This window comes from Trachymyrmex cornetzi, unplaced genomic scaffold, assembly GCF_001594075.2.
Source record: "Trachymyrmex cornetzi isolate Tcor2-1 unplaced genomic scaffold, Tcor1.1 scaffold1552, whole genome shotgun sequence".
NCBI classification, from domain to species: domain Eukaryota; kingdom Metazoa; phylum Arthropoda; class Insecta; order Hymenoptera; family Formicidae; genus Trachymyrmex; species Trachymyrmex cornetzi.
Genome location: NW_017296149.1, coordinates 6,467 through 25,563, shown reverse-complemented (window position 1 = coordinate 25,563; position 19,097 = coordinate 6,467). Strand labels below are relative to the sequence as shown.

The window sequence follows — 19,097 nt, the reverse complement described above, 5'->3', positions numbered from 1 at the left end:
GGCGCCCCCCGCCGCCACCCACTTGCGACAGTTGCGACAGGCGGTGTAGGCGATGCAGGCGATGCAGGCGATCCTCGCCCAAGCGTAGGCATCATCGGCAATCCTATGCCGATAATAGGTGCATCTCGCGGAAACGTAAGGACACGCATTCTACCGCCGCCGCGCCGCACCGCGTCAAATATTCTACCCGCTGCAATACCAAATACACCCGTGTCAATTGTAATTTTCCGATTACGACCTTGCGTTGGCACAACGCGAAAAAATCTCCATTTCTGATTTTTCCTAATGTAGACTACAACTTTAATCTCGGTTTCATTTACTCGCTTTATCCTTTTTTAATTCTTAAAACTAAAAAGAGATAAAAAATCAGTGTTGAACCGAGATTAGTTAATCTACATAATTGACAGAAATGAACATATTTTATTATATTTTAATATATACGCACATCTTCTCAATAATTGTAATAAAAACCTCTATGAATGAAGTGCATATTCGAATCATTTATTACATAAATGCTGTAGATATAACGTACAATAAGTACTCGTAAAAAATTAAAAAATATGCTAGTAAAAAAATTAAATACAGAAAACACGATTAAATCAAATAGATCTAATATATTTTTTCGTCTAATTATTTAGTCGCAATTAACTCGAAATAAATGTACGTATCTGGCTTAACTTGGAGGGAGTTGGAAAAAGAAAAGGCAATTTTGTTATAGCAAGTGGGATTGAAAATTAAGAGCATACCGAATTCCATTCGCGCGATCATATGATCAACTTTTTTGCTTCTCCTTGCGAAAGTTGGGACGGAGGGATAAAGTTAAACGATAGCTGTATAAACCTGTTCTCGTTACTTTCTCGTATAAATTCAGAATTTCGATTCACATGTGCTGGAATATCGAGTGTTGGGGGAATCAATATTCGGATAATTGACGTTCCATTATCAAGTGCAGAGAACGCGGGAAGGTGCAGCTAAAATGGTCCAGTATGAGTGTACTGCCAGTACGGACTTGCAATTCTTGCAAAAGTACAGTCGGAGAGTACAGGTAGTCACGTCACGGGACACGGCCGTCACAACGTCACGACTCACAGGGAGTTGCAGGGAGTACGAGCAAGTACGACCTGTGGACCACTGTAGACGTGACCGTAATCGTAAATGATTATTAAATACGACGAGCTGCTTCGAGATCCTGCGATTGCCTGTGATTACGTGCAACGTGCAACGTGCACCGCGTGTGCGCGGGATTGTCGTTCGTTCGTTCCAAGTGTTAGAAGGAGGGAGTCCGAGGGAGAAAGAGGGACTAGGGTTACGAAACTGCGATGCACGAGCTGTATTTTTCCGCGACTTTTATGACGCGAGTCGATGAATCGTCCAAGTCCTACTACGGACGTGAACCGCGAACGCCTCGGCAAGTCTGTGTCGTATTGTCATTGTTGTCAATAGTGCCAATGTTGTTGAAAGCTGCGACATAAGCTACCTTCGTAAGTCGTTCCGTAAACGCGCCCCTCTCGAATTTTGCTTCAATTCTAATATTTTTGTAACATTAATTCACTTCTTCACAGCATTAATTCGATTACTTTACGTAGAAAGCGAAATTTTATTACGCACATACTCTGAGTATCTTTTGTTATGACACTCGATTATGTAAATATTATAAATACATATATTTTTCTTGCTATATAATGACCCAGTTTCCTTTATCAGTCGCAGGAGAAGGCATAGCAGTGATGGAAGAGCCACAAACTCCAGGATCCGATTGCAATTCTAACCCAGCGACAGATTCCATCCAGCAGGATCTGGTTGGGTCCGAGTTTGTTCAAGACAATGTTGAATATCAATGGTTTATCGATTATGGGTAAGCAATTTAACACTTGTGCCTATTTTGATAATATTACTTATTGTTTTCTGACTTGTATACCTAATTTGTAGATATAGAGATGGAGGACTACATATCCATCCCAGTGTTCTTTCATCGCTTTCCGCATCCTATACTCCCAAGGATCTGGGTTATTATGACGACCTTGCTCGGAATTTGGACGCTAATCTGGCGGAAATTGACATGGAAAGCTTTCGTACGGCGGACATTCATACCCTCCTTACGGCTCTACCTGTCATGTGCACGGAACCAGTTCAACATTCCGAAGTAAATACATAAATTAAATTAACCTCTATTATTGAAAATTCATTATCTAAGTAAACGAACTGTAAACTGGCAGATGCTAAATGTGAGAATACGTATCATGGAAATTGTAAAATGATCAGTTTCATGATGCCACAAATCTTTATGAATTTGTGGCAGTTTACATGAAGCTTTATATCAAGATAGGAATCCGGTTTTGCGCATTGTCGCATTGTTTTTTTTTAGTCAAAAATTTTTTATATAATATTCTAAGTCTGGTATATGTTCCATTACCACCACAGTTTAACTATCAAAGGGAACAGTATGCCAGTATATCTGGATCTGTCATGGAAAAGCTTGACATCGGTTCCTCCATCAGCCCTCATACCAGTAGCCAGGTATGACAATGGCTGCACGAACCCAATTGCTACAAACATTGTTACCCATACATTTGATATTCAACCAATTTTACTAACAATTTTACGTTTAATTTGCATTTTTTGCATGTATACAAACGTAAAAAATATTATAATATTAAATTTAATTAATATTAATGAAATGAAATTCTAATAATCCCTAATAGTAACAAAACTTTAATTAATACTTAAAAATACAATACATAATCCTGTATTTAATGTTAATTGACATCTTGACTAGTACTGTATAGGTGTATTATAATATTAAAAAAAAACAAGTTTTAACTTTATAATCCCATTAATTTATGTATCAATCATATATTGCTATTTACAGGGAGAAGATTCCGCATGTTCCACCGCCGACACAATATCTATATGCAAGTCGTCGTTGCTATTTTCTCCAGTAAAAGAAACCCCAATGTTACCACCGGGTGGTAGTTATAGCGTAGATTCTCTGGACTGTGAAGATATGTTACTCACCTGTCAAACGAATAATAAAAACAATTATACCATTGCTTTTGAGGGCAGCATGACTATGTATTCGGATGGCTCTCAAGATTTTGAAAATCATGGTAATGTATATGCTGCATAGCATATGACAGTTTAATACAAATTAGTTTTAAATGTTTGTTTATTGAAAATAATTTACCTTTTAAAATTTTTCTACTACACTCCTTTTTCTTCGTTTCTTTAAAATTGATCAATTCGTTATTATTTTCAGATAAACACAAAACGTATGAATCACCAGATGTATTTTATGATAAACCAAAAGATATGAAAACTATGCTGGATTTATCAATGGCATGTTCAGATTCAAAGATATATACGACATGGAGTAATTTGAAACATTCCTCTATGAATAAAGTAATAACTCGTCATCCTTCCGGTAACAATAACACGATACCAGATATCTCACAAAGTGCTGCTAATCTAACGCTCGGTAGGATGAATAAACGGAGCCAAAGCTTACCGGATTTGTCTCGCGTTCGTGAATTCCAGCATATTAATATACCTCTTAATTTTAGTGTAAGTGTAGATATAAGTAAATTTACTTACGTGACTTGTAATAATCGTATTTAGTGATGTTATAATGCAAATTTTATTTTTACAGGTTGATTCCGCTGAATCAAGCAATCATATGCAGCGATTGCATAGTTCTGGATCTGCAATGAGTCGTTCGACAAATGCGGAAAGTTCGGACAATGGGGAAAATGTTGGTACAAAAAAGTTGCAAAATTTGAGTCTCGTCAGACTGTTTATGAAGCAAAAGAGCATGAGCGTGGAGGGAATGAGTCTTACTTTGGATCAATCGGATTCCGTTAGTGACAACAGTGGCTGGCCTACTAGTAATAGTGGCAGCGATAGCGCGACCAACACAAACACTCAGATTCAACGGCAAAATGGTCAAGATAATATCTGTGACCGTCGTGTGCCCGAAAACGATTTCTCTATAAACTGGATTAGGCGCGATGTGACTAATAATCGTGATGTGGAAAATCAGAGAGATAGCTTGAACGTTTTAAAGTGTGCGATACGAAACAAAGACGATAAAGTCGAAATGGCATCATCTGCATCGGTGGAAGAACTTTCGGAGAGTACATCCAAGTCTGGCGGTATGAGTGATCAACGAAGCTTCGATGTCAACAGTCCCTTTGAACAGAAAAACGGTTGGGCTGGTTTAATGGAAAAGAAATATCCGATCTGTCGAACAACAGGTATACAAGCCAATGCGGAAATGGAAGACAATGCAGTTCAAACTTCCTTAATTTTTGCTGCGCTGAGGGAGAAACATGGTTTCCCTCTCTTACAAGAAACAACAGTTAACAAAAAGCCTGTATATGTTGTATATCCGAATTATACATTGCCCGACTTGTCGTTTCTTAAAATTAAAGATACGAAAATTGATAACATTGCGTTGAAACCACATACATTTGACAGAAACAAGATGGAATGGAAACGTACCGTTCGTTCAGGTAGACCATTTTCGTGTAATGATATCGATGCTCTACGACAACGCGGATTCGCGCATATAAAGGATTGGGAGTCGCTTACGTTCCTTTTACCATATGAATACAAAAAGATTTTACATGATGTACCAGAAGTATCGAGATACATTAATATCAATGAGGAAGTTAAACGACCCCTATTCTGTTTGTCTCCTCCAATGCGTCATAAGACACGACCGATCAGCGAAATTATACCGAATACTACTTCATCAACGAGCAGTACCGCGACGCAACCATCTTCCGGGTACAGAGGCTCGTCGACGATTTTAACTGATTCCTCGACAAATCAGCAGCCATTATCGAATAATACGATCAATCCGTTGTATTTATATCGATATGACAGTATGAGTTCGGAGGCCAGTTTGAATAACGACAAGAAAATGCATAGGCTCAATCAAACGAGGCAGACTTGTCCGTCTCTTCCAAAGCGATCCGTATCGTTACCGCAAGGCGAGGGTGAATCTGATAATGGCAGAGTACCGCCGCGACCACCATTGCCGAGAAGTATTTTACGAAAGAATAAGGTACTTGCGAGTAAACGATACAGCATGTTCGAAATGGGAGATGTGGGCGAACAATCGGAAGAATCTGTGGACATAAACAAGAGAATGTCTTTGCAAGAGCCATACTACATGAATAATGATTTGCAGTTGTTATGTCGCGAAAGAACGATCGATTCAGAAAAGGATGTTGACGAGACAGAAGCGGAGAGATATCTTAAAGGTAAGGATGAATTATTTGACATTTGTTTTCAGATTATTTTTAATTGTCAACCTATATTCACTCAACACACTTAACAATATAATTATCACAGAAAAATTAAACGACATTACAAATAACGCGAACGTGGAGTCGGAAACTTCTCAGAATAGCGACGATGACCTCAAGCAGTTGGAAGAATATTTGAAACGTAGTGCAATCTCGTCGCAAAGCAGCGACGGAGATATTGACAATGCTGAAGTAAAAGTAAGATCGTATGTAAGAAAATTTTTAGCTTTGAGAATGAACAAGGATCCACTCGTTAGAAATATTGATATGGGAGAATCGCAAAGAAAAACCGTCAGTTTTGCTACGCACCAAAGAAAAAAGCATCTGGACGCTAAGGTAAATCATTAATACTAATTTTAGCATTAACAAATTTTTGGATCTTTGTGTATACTTATTCTGATATATACATATAAGAATATTTATTCATTTCAGCTAAATAATCTGAATGTCGTTGTAAATGAACAAAATCACGATCAGGCAACTGAGGATAAATTAATAGAATTAGAAGAAAAGAAAAGTATGTGCGTTTTATTTGTTATCTAATCTAATAAATAAATTCTATTAAATGAAAGTATATCTCGAAATCTTTAATATGACACTCTTTTCAGAAATGGTATCGTCTGTAAATAAAGCGGTGGATCTTTTATTGAAGTATTGGAACGCTGATTCCAATCATAGTCGTCCTAATTATAACGAAAGGAACGAGTGTGCGCAAATTTGTCTGAGTAATTTATGCCCAGCTTTATATGCTATTATGTCGGATGGCTTGAAACCCCATTTGAATTCCACCTTTGGACCAATTACTAATAGCGTTTGGCAGGTTGTCGAAGCTAGTTCTCAACAAGGACCCCTCACAAAAACGTTGAATGAATTAGTACAGAGAATTAATGGCGAAGATGTTATTACAGAAGGAATGTTAAAGTTCCATGCATTTGTATTTGGCTTGTTGAAGTAAGTTAGAATCGCTAGTCTTTTTCTCGTTCTGTAGTCTGTACATCGTTACATTACGATATTAGTATTTCATATTTATTTATATGTATATATAGTTTTTATCCATTTAACAAATTAATTATATAATTGACCTACTTTATTCTCTTTTTCCAGTCTAAGAGCTTTAGATGCATGGTTTGCGTATTTATGTACACGTGAATCAATCTTACGGAAACATTACAGTAACAATAGCTTATTTGTCGCGGCTTTGGCCAATGCGAATGTCCGAGAAATCGTTGATTCGTTGTTGTACATCCTGAATCCACTTGCATTTTGTCCATTTCACTTGGATCTTCTCTATCAGTATCGTCAATTGCAAAATAGTTTTGGGAATGTGAATAATCATACGATGAATGTAAGTAAACCTATCATTCGATTTCTTGTATATATTATGTGCGTTCATTTCGCGCGATTTTGTAGGCCATGAGCTTTAGGAACGCCGATCTGACTATGAAAGATCTCGAGATTGGGGAAACGGAATCCTGTAGAATGGTTTCTAGTCCGAAAAAGACACGACCAAGATCTTGCATTGCTTATAACATGGACGATAAATGCAGCACTATGCACAAAGGCGATCTTCAAAATGCGAAAAAACGTTTCAGTGCTATAAATCCGAAGGCGTTTTACGCGTTGGACAAATTGACTTCTGAGGATTCTGAAGATTACACAGATAGTCTGGAACATTCTCCTTTAAATAAAAAAGCAAGCAAGCAATCACAATCTAAACTTTTTAATCCTGATACTAAATCGAATGATGACAATGGTCTTTCTGTCGAAACCAAATTCAAAAAATTGCAGGAAAAATGGGAATTGATTGGTAAAGAAGGCAATAAGGGTCAACCTGTCGCAATGACTCCCTCTTCGCCGGTTCGGACATTCGGAGTGTTAGGGAAATCAAAGATACCTAGATTGCTCACATCACCGGTGAAGCAATCTAATGTTGCGGCGAATATCATTGGGAAATCGTCAAAATTACCCATGTCGGGAGTCTCTTCATTAAAGAAGCCCGCTAATCTTCCTACGACGAAGACAGCCCTAAAGAAACCTATAGATACGAAAACGAGAGACGTGACGCGTCGTACGAGCCGTGTTGATCAAGATACTCTAGGCGTGACACGAACTCACACTGCACGCCCGAGTTCCTTACCATATAAATCCCATGGAGTAATGTCGAATGACAAGAATCTAATCTCGCCTCACAGACGAGCCGTTTCGACCTCTCTACCACGACCGACTGTTACTACTGTTTCAAGGACACCGGTTTCAAAACATCCACACAAGTAAATATCAATGTTTCATATGAGCATGTGCTATTTTTTAGAATCTATTATCTTTTCCCTCTAATTTTATATTGGTTGCAAATATTATTCGTTTATACGAGCTATATTACAAATGAAATAATATAACTTGTTTATACATTTATTTACATTATGCTTTTCTATTTTGGTTTTGCTTTGTATTTTAGCCCTTTTCTGTTTTCTCTCTTTCTTTAGATTCGTACGATAACGATTCGCGCGTCTCGATTGCAGAGAGGTCCGTACTCTCACTCATAGGATACCGTCGGACACTGGTCATCTTTCATTCGCAGAGGGGGAGAAACTGAAAGTAATATTAGAGGTGGATAATAAGTGGTTATTGTGCGCGAAAGGTGATCGAAGAGGTTTGGTACCACGAGCATGTGTACGCAGCGTTCAAACTTAGCCCCTCTTCTCGACAATTCTTCATGATCGCAATTGTAACCATGATCCTACCCAGCGGTCATAATTGTAATTTCACCCTCAAAAATGGAACGAAGATGAGCGAATTGCGAGGACGAGCTGAAAAGTTCAAATTACCTAAATATCCCGAGGCGATATAAGTGATGTACAGTGTATTAAAATTGTTTTTAAGCCATATGATATAATACGCATTATCACGCGCTTGTAAAGTTACTTTTAACAGAAGTTTAATCGAAAACATTTCGTTTCTATGGAAATGCGACAGTAGTATTATCGCTAGCGGCGCCATCGAAGATAGAGATATCACCTAGTCATAGGCTTTTTTTAGACGACATTATATTTATTTAGATTCATTTATTTTAGAACGATGTACAAATGCGAGGATAACGATTCGATATATCCTCGATGAGTAAAAAGCCGAAAACAGTGTGTATAATCTATACACATATTATGAATGTGTGTGTGTAACTGTGATCCTAGTAAATAGGCGATTAAGTTTATTAGTGCGAACGCGTGATGTATATATTTTGTTCTAATGTTTATATACTGTGACTTTATAATTTATTTATATCTATACTTTTTACATCGCGCATCACACAACGATCCTTCATTCTGATTTTATTTAAGCCATTTACGACATGCACTTTCGCGATGGCGACGATTACATTTTTTACATGCTTCATGGTATTTCCCGATACATACATACATATATGTATACATATACATATACATATATGTATGTGTTGCGATATATGATATAATCAAATAAATCTGTTGTGAATTATATTTAGAAATGTATGTAGTCTATCAATTACATCTAATGCAACTCAATGCAACGTGGAATGTCTTTTTAATACCATTTTGGCTCAGGATTTAATGAAGTAATCTGCTTTTAATATAATCTTATATCATAATATAATCTTATATCATAGAAACCGCACTAAGAGTAGATAAAGCTTTTTTTTTTAATTCACATTCATCTAAAGGAAAATTTTTACGTGATGTTGCAGACAATTCGTCAAAACATGACTATTTTATCTCTAATAATTTTTAATAATTGTCAATCTTTTGCAAATCATATAGATATAAGCAGTGTTGGAACGTATCTAGGTAAAAGTATCTAGATACAGTATCTAAATACTTTAGCTGTACCTAAGTGCATTATCTAGATCCTTGTAGGCGGAGATACCTGTATCCGTATCTAGTTATTTTTTGATTCGGTATCTTTTAAGTTTTAGATACATAGATACAAGGTATTTATACTCAAATGCTATCGCCGCCATTAATGACTCCTGCAGACAGAACGCGGCAACGCTTTCCGCCCGGCGGAAGTTGGCGCGATAACCAATCAAAACGTCTCACTAATCAATTGTCGATAATGTCAGCGTTCTTCAATTACCTCCGGGCCCTATCTGTGATAATTTGCCCAGACGTAAATTTGCCCAGGGCAATTTGCGAGAAACTCCAGAAACCTAAATAAAAAGCACTGAAATTGAGTTTCTAATTGAATGTGTCACCGTAATGAGACCGATCGCAAAGTCTTTAGATTTCCTGCAAAGTGAGGACATTTGCTATTTAGGCTACGTAATTCCTACCTTACTTCAAATTAAAAAAAACTTTAAATTCACTAAGTTATCTAATTTACTGCACACCGCTCAAAAATGTTATTCTTGATGGTATACATATCAGATATAAGAATATTTTGGACTTGAACAACAATAAATCCAAACCCTACATTTTGGCAACTATTTCACATCCAAAATTTAAATTGAGATGGCTGAATAATAGCGATGATAAATACAACTTAGTAAAAACTTTAGTTTTATGCGAATGTGAAAAGTTGTACCGACGGGAAGTAAGCACAAATGAGGAGAAGAACTCTTCAACGAGTAGTAACGATGAAGATTTCTTTCATGATTTCATCAAGAATTCCAATACAAATAATTCAATAGAAAAGCAAAACGTACAAATGGAATGTTTACGCTACTTTGAAGATAAAAGCAAGACTGTTGATTCATTAATAAATTATAATTTAATTCAAAAAATATTTAGACAGTATAATACTATTCTGCTGTCTTCGGTACCTGTTGAAGGGCTGTTCAGTGCAGGTGGCCAAATTTTAACTCCAAGAAGAAATCGATTGTCCCATACAATATTTGAAACTTTATTAATGTTAAAAAAACGTGAAAAATAGCGATGTACAACATTACAAAGTTATGTTTTGTAGTCTCTATGTTTTTTGAAGATGTTAGAGAGATCTCTACGTTTTTTTAATATGTTCGAGACATTTTTTTATATATTAAGATAAACAAATAAAGATAAAACGTGATATTTAATTTACGTTGCTTATCACTCTCTCCTGTTTTCCCCCAATTTTTCTTTGTTTTTTTTTTTGTTGAAAGTACCTAAGAAGTATCTAAATTTTCAGATATTTTTTATTTATATCTGTATCTATATGTTTTTTTTATAATTACCTAGGTAATTATAAAAAAAACGTATCTATACTTATATCTAAATACTTTTCCCACACAATACCTATATCTATATCTAGATACGGTGTCTGTTCCAACACTGGATATAAGATATGACGATAATAACTTTCATTAATGAAAGCATGCGTCTTTTTTTAACAAAGAAAGTTTCTTGTTGCAAATGGATTAATATTACATAAGAAATTTTCTGCGAAAAAAATTAATGAAGTTTAAACATTTACAAAGAACGCGAACACAAGTACAGAAACACTTGTTCACACCTTTTGTGACATCTGCTTGAAGTTTCAAGGAGGCCGTTGTAACAGCAAAAATAACTTTAGGGTAAAAAAACTCCGGTATATACGCCACATCTATCAAAAACTTAATTTATTAAGTATTATTTACTATGTTTAAAATAAACGAACTATATCAGTAAAAACTTTGTACTGTCTACTACTATGAAAAAAATATTGGAAATCCGAAATATTTAGTTTTCGTATTAAAAAATAAACTTTTTGAATCTTGCATTTTTGCTATATATAGATAATGGGTGGGATATATGGCAAAAATGCAAGAGTTTCAACAAACTATACAAAGAATACGAAAGAAAGTACTTGTATTTTGCTCTATACAACATGCTTTACTATTCCTCTACACGTATGTATCACGAAATAACCACTAGGTCTTTTACACGCCTTACAGTAATCATTTTATGTAGATTATAATTTATGATGATGCTACTTGTTGCACACACAGTGACAAATCGATTCAACTCACAATAATTTCATTAATATTAAGAAACTGAAATTATAACTCAATACTACTAATATAACATAAAGGCATGTAACAGAGTAGTTGCGAGAAAATTACCCTCACTCCTTCTATTTTTTCTGACTTCCGCGGTGTAAATTCCAGCGCGGCGTATATACCGGAGTTACCCTAATGTAAAAATTATGAATTATCATTTTGCGAAATTTTTGCAACTTGCTTAGAATGAATGTAAGTTAAACAGAATGAAGTGGCTTTTTCCGATATAAAATCACAATAGAAGAATAAGGGCTGATAAGAGAAAGAATGCTGTTGTTACGTAATTATTTAGACAGATTTTGTAATCGCGTTATCTCTACGATCGTTATCGAAATAATCATTTATATTTCGAGATGTTGTGCATATATAAAACGGCGCAATTAATATCGCTTGTCAGTCAGCCGATTTTTGCTGTAAACGACATCTTGGAGATATTGTTAAGTAATCATGAAGACCATCATCGCATTGTCCTTTTTGGCTGTACTTTATACCGTAAGTTTCTTGTTGAGAAATAATTTTCAATAGAAGAAGAGAAATGTTTGAACGGAGTAAATGCATCATAGTTTTGAATTTTATTTGTGCATTGAGTTAATTCGAAACATATAGTAAGATTTAGTAAAATAGATCATTATTAAACAAGAGAAATGGCCAATGTGGCACGAATATGTAGTCGCAATCGAAATGCGATGCACTTATTTAATATTTTTTACCCCTTACCCTCACAACTTTAGGTCGAGGCTGTTCCAGCAGAGCCGGCCGATTTGGAAATTCTGAGGCTTCGAATGAGGGACCTAAAATGGAACATAGAGACTACTGTACGTGAACTTGAGATACTTCGTACCCGGACCGAGGAAGATACTCTTCAAAAAATTACCGTAAGGTGGAGTGAAGAACAAGACAGTCATAGAGAATATAAAACTTTATTACTTTCTGGGATACGCGTAAGTATAAATAATTAATGTATAAATAATTAAAAATGATCTGTGAGCACACAAGACGCTATATAATTTTTTCCATTTATTCACAAAAATCTGTATAAATTGTCACTAAATCTTCAAAATATAATTCGTACATCATCTAAGCACTTAATATATATATATTAAATTATATTTATTAATTAAGGTTACAAAATTGTTTCATTAGTACATTAATCTGTGTAAATCTTAAACGATTATATAAAAGATTAAAGATACACGTAAAATTCCGTTCCGTGCATGATAATCATTTGACGACTTCAATATTTGATAAAATATTATAAATCCCTAATATATCGTAATTCGCATTAGTGTGTTATACCAAGAATTAATTTATTTTTAGAATGAAGTAAATATCGCTAAGGCGGCGGGCAAAGATGTGACCTCGTGCCAAACCGAGGCCACCCGAGGTATCGAAAATAATGAGCAGATAGCATATAAGGAAGCTAATGAATGCGTAGGCGCCTCTGAAATTTCCATCCATAACAACCTTGGTTTTATCGATAATCTCATTTCAGTAAGTTTTGTCGCGATAATTACATATTATAGATCGCGATGAATTTATCTTAATTAGAATTAATGAAACTCTAATAAAATTTCGAATCGTGAATTTTTCCCCAGACCGCAGACGCGTTGTCGTTGCAGTCGGATAGCATCTTCTTGAATTGTCACGACAGCGACAGTTACAGAATGCGCGGCTGCATTGTCAGTGAACTGACGAAAGCGGAAAGCTCCCTGAAGACCTTGGAGAGCGACAGCGTTACTGCAGAGATGACCGTTGCACCCGTGTCCAAGAATGTCGTTACGCAGGCCAGCAACTGTATCAAACAGGCTTATTCCCTTACGTATACAGAGGGGGCGGCGATTAGAATGAGAGTTACTCAATGTATTGAAACAATCACCACGCCAACTACGACGATAGCTGCGACAACTGCGACGACACAGAAGCCTGCCTCAGAAGAATAATTTTAAATCTACTAAGTTTGGTGTTTATTTCTTTTGTTGAAAGTAATTCTAAAAAGAATCAAGATTACTATTTCGAGAGAAAAGAACATCACGATATTAGAGTGTATAACTCCACTATGTAGTATGAATAAAATAAAAATATCTCCACAAAAGAGAGAATTACTTATTCACGCAATTCCTTATATGCTTGTAATCGACCTTTTCACCGGGCGTACGTTTCGCGTAAGATTCCAAAATTAAATGCGATAAGCTACATCTTATCTTTATACAAATGAATTTTAACACTGACTATTTAATCTATTATTCGATTTACGTCGAAGTAATAAGTACCATTAATTCTCTCACGTTGACTCGGCAATCCTTTATTAAGATGTTATCTTCAGGATTAAAGAAGGAACATTATGTAATATTTAAGTAACTTCTATAATTAGACTTCCAAAAGTTCAAACAAGGCTACTATATTTAATGAGCAAAGATATCTTCATATTTTTTTATTTGATATCTTCAAGAAATCTTCAAGATCAGACATTCTTTGACATTGATAATTAAGGAGAATGGCTTATCTTGTTAATTCTCCCCTCTTTCCCTATCACTTCTCAAAGTTTGTCCAAATGTTTCCTTTTCGTACCTTATATATATAAAAAGACGCAATTAATGGAATACTTACCAGTAATTCGAATTCGCATATCAACAGAGTCACTCCTAAGTGATACCAATAAGCAAGCATGAGAATCGCTATAGCATTGTGTTTTTCGGTTATATTTTGTATCGTAAGTACGGTAAGTTCTTATCTTTTCTTTACGAGAAAAGATTGTGAAAAGGATGGTCAAAATGAAAGTTTGTATATAATAGATAAGCGTTTAATTATTACGTAATACTATTTTTAATGAAATAAATATTTGCTAAAATTTTGAATAGTTTTCTTTAATTGGTTAAAGTTACGTTTTTATTATCTTATACTCTCATTGACTAAACTTAAGTTAATCTAAATCGGCGAGATTGCAAGAATGTATGATTGCTCAAAGTAAGACTTTCTTTAAATGTCGTGAATATATGTATAGCATTCATTTTTCGTACGTAGGTTTATGCTGCCATTCCAATGAACTTTGACTATTTGGAAGATGAACAGTTTATAAAAGTAAAAAATGCGAGATTGAATGTGGAGCGTATCGTACGACAAATTGAACGTGTCGAGGCTGACACTAAAGAGGATGCTGTATTGACAGTTACGAAAAGATGGAATCAGCAAACGAATAATTACAGAGATTACGTTAATCTATTACTCAATTCGATGCGCGTGAGTAATAATTCGAATCTATTTGCAATCGAAATGCTCACTTGCACGCTTATTTTGTTCAGTTTGTCCGTAATCGTTATTAACTACAGTTGTTACAGATATACCGAATAAATATGTTTAGTTTTAATAATATATGTGAAAATATTATATTGCAAAATACTGTTATTGTGTCACTAAAAATGACCCAGTAAGTAATCAACAGTAATATAACATTAATATTATAATTTTACACTGAACAATATTTAAATATAATATAACATATATATTATAACAATAATTGTACGTAACAGTAATTGTTGAATTATTATTGTGAAATTATTACAATATTATATATATTGATGTTATGTTACTGTTAGTAATGCTTACTTGGAATATAGTATTAGAGCCAATCGTTTTCTTAAAACAGAATAACGATATTGCGCGATATCTTCGTTTTCATATTTGAAAATTGAGCCAAATTTGTTACAAAATTTGCAAATCTATCGAATGATTATTACAAGTCATTAATTTTGCATTTTAGAGGGAAGTGAATAACGCTAAAGTTAGAGGTGTAGATACACAATACTGTTACGATACTAATTTCTGGGCCATAAACGAGCATGGCGACATAGCGTATCAATCTGCTACGAAATGTCACGAATCTGCTGAAAAGTCTATTGAAAACAGCCTTGGATTCCTCGATAGTCTCAAGTCGGTAGGTTCTCATTGTTATTATTTTATATTATCAAATCATCATCATCTCTTCTTTTCTTTACGATCTGAATGTAATTACTATGGATTGAATTTAATCGTGTCAATTTTTTCGACAGCTTGGATACGAGCTGATAAAAGATTTGAATGATATCTTCCTGAACTGCTATGATGACGATAATACTAAAATGCATAGTTGCTTCCTTAGCGAGTTCGGAAAAATCGATAATTCCGTGAAGGAGTTTGAACAGGACGCCAAATACGTCGAGTATAACGCATTGCCAGCGTCCAACTACGCTGTTCTGCAGGCCACTCAATGTTTGAACAACGCTTACTTGTTAGCGCGCTTCGAAAGTCAGGGCGCAATGATGTCTAATTCTAGATGCATTCGAAATGCCATAAATAAAAACTGAACAGAGTTTAATCGGTTAAAACAGTCCAATGCATTTGTAAATTACAATTTACATTCAAAATTATACCGAAGGGAAAACAATGTATCTTGAGAAATCAGTACAATCAATTTGACAAAGATATGCTCCGTGTACGATTATACGTGTATCGAAGCAATGCTTTGATTATATATTAATGGTGTGTGCTTTATATGATATATTTTTAAAGATATTTTTTATGTACGTATAATATATATACTTAAGAGAAATAAAAATAATTAAAAAATTATTAACGAATGTTATTTATCGATACTTTTCCCTATTCGCAATTGACATTTCGATAAATTCTCGAAATTGTTTACAATAACTCGTGTCTTATCGTTATATGGATTATATACTCCGTTTTATCTCTCGGATAAAATCTAGTAACTTGTCGAAATAAAAGTAGTATTATAATATTCCATTAAGATAATGATACTCCATTAAGATCCCATGTTTTATTAAGACGTCAAATATATAAAAGAATAAAATTAACATCGATTGTCAGTTAGTTTATTTCTGGTGTACAATTGTACAATTCTCGAGTGAAATTAACAAGCAAGAATGAGAAGTGCCATAGCATTATGCTTTTTGGCTGTACTTTGCTGTACCGTGAGTCTATTTTTTCTTTTGAAAAAATAATTTGTAATAAATATTTATTATTATCTTGTTTTCGCAGAACATTAATTTAAAGTTTAAGATTATAGACATTAACATTAAGATTATGTTGTAAAAAGAAGGTTGTTAAAATCAGTGTCAGCCAAAGAGAAAAATTAATTTTATTATAAATTTTGATATAAATTTTCTTTATGATATTATCTCTTTCATCGATATAATAAGTCGTTTAAATTAAATTTATATGTATTAATTGAATAATACAAAGAATATGTTTGTTTAAAACAAAGTTCGTTAATATTATTGTTATTTTTTACCTTAGACTGATGCAACTATTTTGGATATTTTATTCCGTCAAGTACAGAAGACGAAAATGCAAGTGGAAAGTACCATACAGCAACTCAAATATATCCGCGAAAACACTCAGAAAGACGTAGAAGAGACAGTCACGAAGAAATTCTTCCAATCATTGGAAAAGTACAATAACTGCGCCGATTCAGTACTCAATACGATACGAGTAAGTAGTTATTCGCATTGGTTTATAATCAAGCTGTATGAGTTTGACAGATTTTCAAAAATATATAAGGTATATGTAGATATCTATACTAAACAGGGTTGGTAAAAAACATGTTTTAAACATGTTCTAAATAGTTTAAAACATGTTTAAAACATGTTTAAAACATTAATTGATGTTTTTAAAATATTTTAACTATTTATTAAATATTAAAAAATATTAAATATTAAATATTAAATATTAAATTTAATAAATAGTTAAAAAATATTTAATAAATAGTTTTTAACTATTTATTAAATAGTTTAAAACATGTTTAAAACATTAATTGATGTTTTTAAAATATTTTAAATATGTTTTTTTTATAATACTGTTTAAAGCATATTTGAAACATTAAAAACATATTCAAGAAGAAAAACACAATATGTTTTATTCTTAAAAAAAAAAACATTAGTCTTTACCAACTCTGATACTAAATAAATTTTTTTATATATGTGTGTGCTGCAGTTGTATTGAAAACATTAGAAACTATTAATCAGTTTTTCATAAATCAAAAGCACACTTAAATTGAAAGCTATATGAATCTACTAAACAATTAAACAACATTTCGACTCTATCAATCACAATATATATATTTATCAGTATTCGCGCGACAAAATCTCTCGATAAAATGGCAAAACGCAACATTTAATAAAGTGATATAAATAAAAATGTAATGCATTTTAGTTTAATTATTGTTGCCTTCTTTATCGTTAGAAAGAGGTGGAAGATGCCAAGGCGAGAGGTAGGGATGCTGAACGATGCTATGATGTCGCTCTTAATTTTCTTAGGGATAGTTACAATACAGCATATATCAATGCTCAACAATGCCGAGAAAATGCCACACGTTCTATCAATAATAACCTTAGTTTCAACGATCAGCTTATTACGGTAGGTTCTCGCAATCGCACATATTACCTATACTTTCCATTGAGTGATTAATCATTAAATTTGTGTTAATTTTTTTTACAGACCGGACACGAGCTAATAAATGAATTGGATAACATCTTTTCGGACTGCTACAAAAAAAATCCGCGACTTATCGACATTATAAAACTGCGTAGTTGTATCAAAGATCAGCATGGAATAAGTGAGATTGGCGTGAAAAATTTAAAAACGGATGCCAGTTCCGCTAGATCTACCGCTAAAAGTGCGTCTAAAGTTGTTAATCAGCAGACTACTGATTGTTTGAATAATAAAGCTTTCTCGACAGCGCGCTTAGAAGACGTTAGATCAACTGCTACTAGATGCCTCAATAATGTGTAGAAGGAACATTTATCTTTAATTATATTGCAAACAATAAAATTTATTGCCATTTTGAACTTAATTACACAAGAAAAATCGTCAAGGCATTGTTGATTTGATTAAAACAGTTTCGTAGTTACGTTTCGATAACAGATTAGTTCAATAGATTTAGATAAGTTAATGTAAGAAAGTTCACGATATCATATATGTTTCGAGATTTCATAATTATCTTTGAAGAACAGTTCTCTCTTTTTTTTTGTAGAATATGACATGAATAAAAATAATTGCAAAACAAGAATTACTTGTTGGTATATATAATCATGTGTTTCTAAAAAAAAAACCTTTTGTAAAAATAACAGTAAAATAAGGCTCCAATAATAAATATAATACAAATTTAATCGCCAATGTGAGTCAACATTAGATGTAATTCATGAAATTATATATATCACAAAATATATTAACAACCGTTTCGACAATATAATTTTGTCCTCTTCAAGTATCGCAAATAAAACGGATTAATAGTATAAATTTGTCAAATTAAAATAATCGAACGGAATTCAAATTAAGTATCGTTATTAACAAGATTGTTCTCCACGTCTGTAGTATTTAGATTGATACTTTTGTAAAAAATTTATTTCGCAAAACATTACGTCATAAATTTTTTATAAAAAGATATGTGTAATTATAAGAATCTTATTTTAGATCGTATATGTGAGTACGAACATATAATCTGAAACATCTGTCTGACGTCTGAGTACGGCTTAAAGTTCATATCTGGGATGTCATAATGGTAAAATATAACACTGAATCTGTTTAATCTAGAAATCATAAATCATCGATATTTCGTGTCTCATGAACCTCATTTCCAATAAAAATAAATGATGATTGATTTGACAAAATCAAAAAGTTCTTTGATATAAAATTTCGATAGAAGGATACCTAGATCGATAAAATTAGACGTAATTATTGATATAAAAGTTTTTATAGCGCTGCTATCAATTATTTTGATAACATCGTACAAAAAAATTGTTTCTGTG

At 33.6% G+C, this 19,097-nt stretch overlaps 3 protein-coding genes across 12 annotated transcripts in view; all 3 read left to right on the top strand.

The window, feature by feature from the left end:
* Positions 1-8,741, top strand: part of LOC108758238 (uncharacterized) — a 14,974-nt gene extending 6,233 nt beyond the window's left edge. For 2 of the 10 annotated variants that reach the window (XM_018503082.1, XM_018503078.1), the window contains 12 exons: positions 1,705-1,855; positions 1,930-2,143; positions 2,422-2,517; positions 2,870-3,107; positions 3,257-3,561; positions 3,647-5,264; positions 5,356-5,645; positions 5,742-5,826; positions 5,918-6,260; positions 6,414-6,654; positions 6,720-7,579; positions 7,829-8,741. In XM_018503082.1, coding sequence (XP_018358584.1) covers positions 1,728-1,855; positions 1,930-2,143; positions 2,422-2,517; positions 2,870-3,107; positions 3,257-3,561; positions 3,647-5,264; positions 5,356-5,645; positions 5,742-5,826; positions 5,918-6,260; positions 6,414-6,654; positions 6,720-7,579; positions 7,829-8,000 — 4,590 coding nt within the window. In that variant the 5' untranslated portion in view covers positions 1,705-1,727 and the 3' untranslated portion in view covers positions 8,001-8,741. Of the gene's footprint in view, position 1; positions 136-1,094; positions 1,482-1,704; positions 1,856-1,929; positions 2,144-2,421; positions 2,518-2,869; positions 3,108-3,256; positions 3,562-3,646; positions 5,265-5,355; positions 5,646-5,741; positions 5,827-5,917; positions 6,261-6,413; positions 6,655-6,719; positions 7,580-7,792 lie in introns of those variants that run through there. The other 8 variants (XM_018503074.1, XM_018503073.1, XM_018503072.1 and 5 more) reach the window with 8 other exon arrangements.
* Positions 8,742-11,674: 2,933 nt separating this feature from the next.
* Positions 11,675-13,258, top strand: LOC108758236 (uncharacterized). The gene is made up of 4 exons (XM_018503069.1): positions 11,675-11,787; positions 12,027-12,236; positions 12,613-12,786; positions 12,891-13,258. The coding sequence occupies exons 1-4, from the start codon at positions 11,743-11,745 to the stop codon at positions 13,233-13,235; spliced, it is 774 nt and encodes a 257-aa protein (XP_018358571.1). The 5' UTR covers positions 11,675-11,742; the 3' UTR covers positions 13,236-13,258.
* A 1,069-nt stretch (positions 13,259-14,327) lies between these two features.
* On the top strand, positions 14,328-18,274 carry LOC108758233 (uncharacterized). The gene is made up of 6 exons (XM_018503062.1): positions 14,328-14,532; positions 15,053-15,226; positions 15,342-15,619; positions 16,587-16,782; positions 17,533-17,706; positions 17,788-18,274. The coding sequence occupies exons 1-6, from the start codon at positions 14,335-14,337 to the stop codon at positions 18,079-18,081; spliced, it is 1,314 nt and encodes a 437-aa protein (XP_018358564.1). The 5' UTR covers positions 14,328-14,334; the 3' UTR covers positions 18,082-18,274.
* The last annotated feature ends 823 nt before the right edge of the window (positions 18,275-19,097 follow it).